At 38.5% G+C, this 9,834-nt stretch overlaps 1 protein-coding gene across 1 annotated transcript; it reads right to left on the bottom strand.

Annotated features, from left to right (window-relative positions):
• Nucleotides 1–1,372: 1,372 nt before the first annotated feature.
• On the bottom strand, nucleotides 1,373–9,617 carry rcn1 (reticulocalbin 1, EF-hand calcium binding domain). Its single transcript, XM_079239860.1, has 6 exons — nucleotides 9,156–9,617; nucleotides 8,227–8,420; nucleotides 7,957–8,135; nucleotides 5,112–5,172; nucleotides 3,172–3,371; nucleotides 1,373–2,656 (listed from the first exon to the last, which is right to left on the bottom strand). The coding sequence occupies exons 1-6, from the start codon at nucleotides 9,374–9,376 to the stop codon at nucleotides 2,549–2,551; spliced, it is 963 nt and encodes a 320-aa protein (XP_079095986.1). The 5' UTR covers nucleotides 9,377–9,617; the 3' UTR covers nucleotides 1,373–2,548.
• Between the last annotated feature and the right edge of the window lie 217 nt (nucleotides 9,618–9,834).

The following is a 9,834-nucleotide window of genomic DNA, read 5'->3' as shown; positions in this document are numbered from 1 at the left end:
GCTTCTGGCCGAGGATTATATTCAAAGACAGTCCAACATTATAACAGAATAGCACAGCCCACACATACATACATTGCCCTGTCCCTTGTTCCTAATGAGCTTTATCGTATTGGTCCCGCTTGACTTGTCTTGCTAACTGGCACACATATATCCATATGTTCCACATGAGCAAGCAGAGGGGACAGGCTGGGTGGCAGAGGAGCTTTCTCAGTTACAACTGAGAGTTTTACTGCAACAGCCAGCAGCAACAGCAAGTCAGCTTAACTCTATCTCTGCAGAACGTGTAAACTGAAATTAGTCTTGAGAAGTGTTCACGGCATGCACTTGTTCCTTATGTTCAATGACGCAAAAGGAGACTGCTGTTTGAAAGGCCTACATTAGTTGTCTGAGGTTTGTCCATGTGAAGCTGGAAATGCAGATACATGTTATGATCACATATAAATAAAAAATAGTAGACAGTAAGGCTAGTTAAAAGACTGAAAGTGTGTTTAAAAGGTTACAAGCTGCAAGTTGTGTGCACATATGCTGTCAATCAAAGAAATGGCCCGTTGCAAGGCTTCTGCAGAGCTCAATGACATATGGATGAGGAAAATTAGCCATTTGTTTCAGGTGTGTTGGAGAAGGAATGCATCTAAAAGTAGCAGGATAGTAGAGCTCAAGGACCGGACTTAGGCACCCCTGGGCTACACTATTGATTAAATCAGTTTTTTTTTCCAACCACTGTGCTGTGGCATACTAGTGTGTCGAGACAGATCATCAAGAATGAGAAATAATCATTTCACCTCATTTTTCTAAAAAGCAGGTCTATGTTTATCCAAACAGACCCAGGTTTCTCACTGACTAGAATGAAAGTTAATAAAATTTCATTTTTGTGTGTTCAGCTGATTTCTATCCAGGGCACTTTGACCAGAGTTTATATTTATTTTATTATTAATATAGGTTTTGAAAAAAATGTTTGGTTTGTGATATGCCTTGTGACTTTTTTTGGTAAAAATACTGTACCTTTGCTCAAAAAGGTTGGAAAAACACTGGATTAAATCATGTCATAGACCCACACTCGGGCAGTATCTTGTTCAAAGATACTTACGACACATGAGGTAGCAGAGAAGTGAAACCACAAAGTTCCAGCTGAAGGGTGAACACTACCCACTGACCTACAACTGCCTAAGTAGTCATTACTGTTGATGAAGATGACCGTCGCAAGTCCAGGGGAGTTACCAGCATTCATAAGACAGTAAATGACTAAATGGTCTGATGCCTGTAAACCAAGGAAAAACTTTACGGGCTTGAAAGAGGCAACAATGAGCTCAACAAAACTGTAGAGTTTGAAAAGAAACTAGAAATTTATTGTCTTTTTTTTTTTAAAGTTTGTGCAGTTTGTCATACGTTTAAACCTTTGTGCAACAGGGAAAAATAAGTTTTAGCTGAAAAAACTTTAATTAAAATGACAAAATCCAGAAACTTAGTGTTTGTTCTTTTTCACAAGATGTGTTGTTCTATGTATTAGCCAAACAAAATATGTGGAAATCAAAGGAATTTATCACTTTGCAAGCCATAAAGTGAAAAGTTTGGCTGAAGAAAAAAAACCAGTTCATGTAATATAGAGAATGGAGCGATGTAACAGGAAGCAAGGAAATTAGTTTCTCTTATGTATTCAAGTCTGAGTGCTGATAGAGAGCAAGACCTAAAAACAAAAAGTAAACTGGTAAGGCTCAAATGTAAAGTCTGTACAAAGTCAAAATGTTAACTTATAGCACAGCCTGAACTTATATTTACCAATAAATACAATTAAAACTATGAAGAAAAGAAAAATTGTTCACAGGCTACTCTAAAACCAAATGCGGGCAAAACCACATCACTTAACACCACGTAATCATGAAAGCGCGTGATTAAAGCAACAAAACAATACTAATTAGGCGAGGAATATGGTAAACGAAAAAACTTTGTGTTTTCATTAAGAACATCAAAAAGCATGATCTCTTCTTAAACACTGTATTCCGCCTAAAATGTAAGAAATTTGACAAATAAATAGAAGCATAATAAATCTTCTGACCTGCGGTTTCACATTACTTTGTTGACATTAACTGTTCCTGTATCGGACACTGACTCTTTTCTTAAAGACATTACAAATCTCTGAAGCAGTGAAGACTGCTGTGGCAAGGCACCAACTGATGGAGAGGAAGTCCACCTGGTCTGGCTTTGCTCCTGAATATCAGAAACAAAAACCATCAATATGAAGTACTAAGTAGACCTCTGGAGGTAGCGGCAGAACTGAACCTTATCTGTCCTTTTATTTATCGTGTTTGAAATCCCACATGCTGAAGTCTGTCCTCCATGGTTCCATGGAAAAGATGGAGTGGTGGCAGCATTGGTAGGAGGACATGGTAGCGTCTGTGATTTTGTCTTTAAAGACAAACACGTTCATCAAACCTCCTCATACACACACACACACACACACACACACACACACACACACACACACACACACACACACACACACACACACACACACACACACACACACACACACACACACACATCTGAAAGCTCAGAGCTCGTCGTGGTTCCTGGTGAGGTCCTCTCCATAGTTTGTGGCCTGACTTCCAACAAACATATTCCAGTTCTCAAGAATCTCTTCTTTAGTCAGCATCTGATCCTGAAAAATGGATCAAGAGAACAGCAATGTAAGACTAATGCTGGGAAATATGAAAATATGCAAAAAATGACGACAAGAAATGATCAACAAAATTATTTTCCATAATGCTGAGAGCAGTGTTTTCATAAAAATTTATATAGTATATATAATTTATATTAGATTTATATAGCCCTTTTCAAGGCATCCACAGTGCTTTACATTATTCATTCATTCAGACACACATAAATAAAAAATAGTGGACAGTAAGGCAACAAAAACCATCAGTACTCATTCATACTTGGTGATGATAAGCTACATGTGTAGCCACAACTACTAGTGAAATAGTGACACTGACAAAAACATTGCAGCCAATTCATGCCAACAGGGTATCTGACGAAACAGGGGGATGGGGTGGGTAAAGCATTTTACCAAAGGACACAACAACAGATTGAGTAGAGGAGTGGGAATCAAACCACTGCTCTACTGCCTGAGCCACTGCTGCCCCAAAACATGCTGCTGAAACTGAAAAAGTGTACCTTATCCTGGTCGGATTCATAAACCAGATGTCTGGCCTCAGCCTGGGCATGGTCGTAGTCTTGTGGCATAATCCAGTGCCGAATTTCATCCTGGTCCATCTTCCCATCTTTGTTTAAGTCTCGGAAGTCAGAGAATTGTTCCCTCTCAGTTTTCACCCAGTCTGGTTCAGGACCTCCATCCTCATGTGCAAACATGTCCGCTGCAACAATAAAAACATTCAAATGAAAACTTGTACGGTACATTACACAAATTCATCCTGTTTGTGATGAAATCCTATTTAAAACTATATATTGTTCACATAAACTACCAAAGAAACGGCTTAGATTCCCCTGCAGAGCATCTAGAAAGCAGTCTTGGTAAATGTGTTTCCAGCGTTCATTCCCTTTTACTTGCAAAAATGTTAGAAGAAGAAAAGAGTGAACTGCCAAACAGGAAACAGAGTAAACACTTTAAGGTGCTGAAATACCATGCATAGGAGAAATAACAAAGTTTTAACACAGAGATCCCAACATTATATTTTTTCATTTATAGTCGTTTCCTCAGGCTGCAAAATGATTCCAGTTTGACAGTGAGGGTTTATAAGTGTAGTTATGGTTGAACTCTGTAAAAAATAAAAATGGATATATAAACCAGTTGAAGCAGTCGGCAGAGACAAGAGACAAAGTCTAATTTAATTCTTATTACAACTACAGCATCATTTTATTAAGTCCATAAGCAACACTGTGCATAATTGTTATTAATTTAAAGATAATGATAAAGTAGTTGGAATGCAATACTAAAGCAGACACTGATCAGAGTGAGGTGATTTGTAAAAGGTTTTAGAGTGTGCAGGTAGAGCCTTTTAGCTACTAAAGTGCAACAAATGATTCCTCAGGGCTCAAACCTGAGATTGAAACTATACACATTACCCTTTAACGCTGATTATACTGCGATGTATTACTACATCTAACCTATCTGCTATTTATAAAACTTTAATATTGTCCAGTGTGCATAAATTATTTCAAACTTGCTCTGAAGAAAAATAAAAAACTTGTAATGTTCTTAAATGCAAAACTGAACCTCCTGAATCGTCTGCTAACAAACATTATCCTGAAAAATGAGGTAAGTTCCAAAATAACTATCTTTTTTAACACCTTGTGCTATTATGTTTTTTCTTCATACAAATTAAAATGGATAACTAAAGTGGGGCATGGGACACTGAATGCTCAGGTGGGAGGATCTGCTTTTACCTACCAACGATTCACACATAATTTACAATGTAGTGTTTGGTCTTCTTCAACCCCCATCAACAGACCTTCATGTTTTATTTAGTTATTCTTCTTAAGTATGGTGCACAACTGTCTTTGTTACCACATGTTTTTCTTGCTGTTTATCCTTGTACTGAACTGCAGAACTGACAATGTCACACACTGCTGTTTCTGTTTGAAAGCAGTTGTAAAAATCACCTGAATCCAAAGCAGTCATCTCCACCAGACGGATTAGAGCAAACTAAATATACTAGAGACGTATTTTTGGCTCTTTATCATTCTTCCCTTACCAGACCCGCAACAACTGGGATTATAATTTGATGATCTTTGTTTTTATAAGCTTTTGATTGTTAAAACCTAATTTATAGATCATTTAGAAGCATGTTATATCTTCATGTGTATATCATTTTGTGTACAATGTTCATTTTTCTTCCCATTTCCTGGATTTAAACAAAACAAAAAAAAAAATCAAAATGCACAAGTTAGAAATTCATCAAATCTCTATTCCCAAGCTTAACATCTATTTAAGTTGTATCTTTTCCTAATAGTGTTATTTTCGTAATTTTTTTTTTCAGTTTAATTTCTTGAAGCAGTGAACTGCTAAGAAAGCACACGTCTCTGTGGCACTTTCGTCCTCTTCATTACTTAACTTTAAAGAAATTAAATCAAATTAATTAAATTTTTTAACTCACCAATGTACTCGTCCTCATCCACATATCCATCGTCGTTCTTGTCAATGTCCTCCAGCGTTTCCTATATTCACAACGAGTTAATGGCGTCATTAAAAAACAGAGAGAGTTGCAAGGATCAAGTGCAGTAGAACTTCCTTTGTGAGTAATGAAAGAGAAACATGTTGCCTCAGGCGGCGCAAGTGAATGAATGTGTGAGGGTCAGCTTACAGCCGAGCTGCCAGACTGACACAACAATTTCAGGCTCGCAGATGAGAGCTCAGCTTTCTGCACTGAAACACAATTTACACTTTTTTTTAATCAAACTCCTAAAATACAGTTTTCAAAATACATCAGTTTTGCATCCTGGATTTGATTTGAGTGTAACTTAGGAGTTTGAAACGCAAGCTTGTTATTTAGAATAACATACACTGAATAATTAAGATCTGGGATAGAACAATCCCAAAGCGACACATGCACATTGCTGTACTCATCTTTTTCTGCAGGTGAGGTGCCTTCTCTCAACCCTACTGAGTTTTAAATAAATATAAAGCTTCCACAGCTAAATAGCTCACGAATAATAAACAAGGAAACCATAAATCTATTTTCTGTGCCCATTTGCTGATGTTATTGATGTTTAAAATGATAAAACCTACAATCCCATTGTACCCGTCTTCTTAGGAAGCTGCTCACTGAGTGAGGCTAGTAAAGGACTCTGGCCTCTGAGAGCAGACAGTGGCAACACAAGCAGATCTCAGTAGGTAGAAATGTGAAGCCGGATGTTTAAACAGAGTGCCCAGTTATGTGAATGAGTGTGTGGGAATACAGTTGGCACTTATCAGGATGACTTCATGTTTCTGTCTAAATCTGCACAACAGGCTCCATTAGTCTTCTGTACTGTTAGCCTACAGCCAGGTTCTTTGTAAGTGTTGTCCTCTTACATTTCTCCCAATGATGTCATGCACTGTCATGTGACTTGGTAGTGTTACAAGTCCTCAGGTGTGAATGTGCAGGATGTGTGTTAAATTTGGTGATATTGCTCTAAGAATCTCTCATACTGGTCACTGGGAGTTCAACATGGCAGCTCATGGCAAAAGAAGTCTCTGAGGACATGAAAAAACAACAACATTTATTGCTCTACATAAAGATGACCTTGGCTATAAGACGACAGCAAATACCCTGAAACTGAAACTAAGCAGCAACACATTGTAGAAAAACCATCCAGCAGCTCAACAGAACAGGTTCAGTCAGAACAGGCCTCGCCATGGCCGACCAAAAACAGAAGTATGATTTAATCTCAACACATCTCGTCAAGCATCCATCTATCCAGCTTCCTAAAGACAAGCACACTAAGTACATTGATCACTGGAACAGTGTCCTGTGGTCTGATGAGATCACTTAAATTTTTTTGGTGTTAAGATGGTGTTAAGCGTATTTGTCAGAAACCTGGTGACAAGGACAAAGACAAGTGTGTCTTGCTGACAGTCAACCATGGTGGTGGTCTGAGGCTGCATGAGCGCTTCTGGCACTGGGGAGCTAGAGTGTATTGAGGGAACCCTGAATGACAACATGTACTGTGACGTATTGAAGCAGAGTATGATCCCTCCTTTCAGAAACTAGGCTGCAGGGCAGTATTCCAACTTGATAAATACCCCAAACACACCTCTGAGACAACCACTGCCTTGCTAAAGAAGCTGAAGGTAAAAGTGATTGACTGGACAAGCATGTCTCCAGACATAAACCCTGTTGAGCATCTATGAGGGAGCTCTGTGATGTTGTCATGGAGGAGTGGAAGACTATTACAGTGGCAAGCTGTGAAGCTTCGGTAAACTCCCTGCCCAAGATGGTTGAGGCAGTGCTGGAAAATAATAGTGGCCACACATAATACTGACACTTTGGGCCTAATTTGGACATTTTTACTTTGTAGTGTACTCACTTTTGTTGTCAGTAGTTTAGACATGTATGGCTATAGGTTGAGTTATTTTGAAGGGGATAGTAAATTCACAGTTACACAATCTGTATACCAACTACACTGAATCAACGAGTGTTGTCACATAAAAAGATATAATTAAATATTTAAAAAATGTGAGGTGTATACGTAAACATACACACACACACATATATATACATATACATTATATACATATACATTATATATATATATATATATATATATATATATATATATATATATACACACACACATACATATATATACATATATATATGTATACACACAAAATATACATATATATACAGCACTTTCTTTTAATGTGTGTGTGTGTGTATGTGACACAAACATTTAATAGCTTTTACACTAAATCTATTGTGTTACTTTTAGAAACAATCAGTAAAGACGCCACTAGCCGAGCTGTTCCTTGGTAACATTTAGTGACATCATAAAAATGAGACATAAATAATTAACTTTGTCAAATGGGTGGTACAACTTTTATGAACACAGCAGCATAGTGCATCACTGCTAACATTTTGCCATGCCAAAGTTCCACGAAGCCAAATTTATATTTAAAGACTGAATCCTAAATGGGACAGCCCATTTATCCCACCGGACCTGTTCCACAAAAAAATAAATAAATAAATAAAATAAAAAAAATAAAAAATACAGACAATCATTTTGAGAATAGTTAAAATCTCATCAGGGATCTATTCAAATGCAAAATTATTTAGGTTGAGAAATTAAACTTGTGTGTTTCTGTATCTAAATAAGGTAATATATTAGTCAAACTGTGTTATTCTCTCTACAGGCCTAAGTATATATTCAGTGCAGCATCTCCAAAATCTCAATGAGAAAACAGACTTTTCCCTTAATGCATAATCATGTTTAATTACCATGTGGTTGCAGAGGGCTTACCAGAACTACAATATCTTTCATATGTTCAAACTCCTCAGGGTGGAGGAAGGCTGTAAATTCCTCTCTGTCAGCTGCCAGGTCATCATTTAGATCTGCAGCTTTAAACCTTCTCTCATCTCGAGGAAGCATCTTCTTGAAGCTGAACTGGTCTGTAGCATCCTCAAACTCCTCTGGGTTGGCTGCAAAAGTAAATTCAAATCAGGTCACTGTCAGGAAATAGAGGAAGAAGGAAAAATGAAGAATGAGTGCACCTAAAACATAGACCCATACCCAGATAGTATCCATAGGTGGCCTGCTTGTACTCATCCCATGAAATCTTGTTGTCATTGTTCAGATCATAATCTGTCCACACTTTTGCTACATTCTCATAGACGTAACGTTTCTGGACTCGTTTGATCCATGCCTTGAGTTCTTCTGTGGTTATGTAGCCATCTGCATTCTTGTCTATTCGGTCCACAATTTTACTGGTAGGCAAAAAAACAAAGAAAAAGAGTAAAATAATAAAGATAAAAGATATAAACAGTATATTAGATTCAATATAGAGCTGGCAATGAATCATTGAGTTGCTTCAACTCTGATGACTGAAAAAAACTGTCAAGATATACTGAGGTACTACAGTAAAAACATTTCAGTTCTGGTAATTTTACTAAACGTGATGTGGCTTTCCTGAAAGTACTCTAGTAGGATGAGCAGGCAAACCCGATTTAGTAAAAAATGTAGTGCAGCTGAAGGGTATTATTAGACGTGGGTCGTCACGTTGTGATGTTACAGGGATCCTCCCACTCTCAGCATCACTGCCACATTTCTTAACCAACGTGTGCCACAAGGTACCAACTTGTCACCAAAGCAATAAATGAACAAAAACAGCAACAAATAAAAAAAAAAAAAAACACACACAACTCAGTAAACGATATGGACCACGTGGCACATCGATTGTCAAAGCCAATTGTGACACTTAACAACCATTTGTCATTAGGTGTGTGTGTCTAACAGAGTTTAATGTAGCCTTACAGATTTGCTGGCATTAACATTTCTCTCAGGCACAATTGCTCATATTTTTACATTTTAAATGTCCTCAGTCTGGACAGCAACACACACTTCCGCAGGTTGTAAGAGATTTACAAACACAAAAGCTGAACACTGTTAGTAACTACATTTACAGATACAATGTCAGACCAGAGGTGGTGTGTTATTCTTACCTAAGCCTGTCCTTGCTTTCCTCGGGGGTGAGTTGATCAAACGTTTTGGCCTCCTCTTTGCCCAGAAAGGCCTCATGGTCGTACTGGAAGCTCTTGTTGTCTTCGTGGGCTTTCCTGCTCAGCTCTGGATCATGAAGAACCCTCTCCTTCCTTAACGTGGGTTTGGCATGACCTACTGTGGCGCACAGAAGCACAGCACACACCAAACTGAAGCCGGCCATCACTCTCTGGGTCAGGGATGGCTCCTCTAAAACCAAAAAGCTCCCCCTTGAACAGGCCTGCAACACTACAATGCACCACAGACAAGGGGCTGTGCAGCGACTTCAGTTGCTTAAACCGCTACACGCCGACGCTTCTCCTTCTGTTTGACAACAGTGTCCAGTAGCAAAGCCTTTAAAGAGCACCTGTGTCTGCAGACAGGTCCACTGTAGCACCTCAAATCCTCACATTTACCATTTCAAGCAATCCTGTCCCTCTTTCCTGAGGGAAGGGATGCGACCGAGCCGGGATTTCCTGCCGCCTTACGTACAGCCAATCGTAATCCCTGTTTCATTGTGGCTGCAGCCTCGTCCAATGACGTGATCTCTACCAATGTTTCTCAGGATATTCATTACATGAGAATGGATCAGGCGCCACGTAGCAAGATGATGACTGAAAAACAGCAATACAGTAAATACTT

The sequence above is a fragment of the Telmatherina bonti genome (genome assembly GCF_933228915.1).
Source record: "Telmatherina bonti genome assembly, chromosome: 1".
Taxonomy (NCBI): domain Eukaryota; kingdom Metazoa; phylum Chordata; class Actinopteri; order Atheriniformes; family Telmatherinidae; genus Telmatherina; species Telmatherina bonti.
Note: the sequence above shows the minus strand (reverse complement) of the source record. Positions and strands in the feature narration are given on the sequence as shown.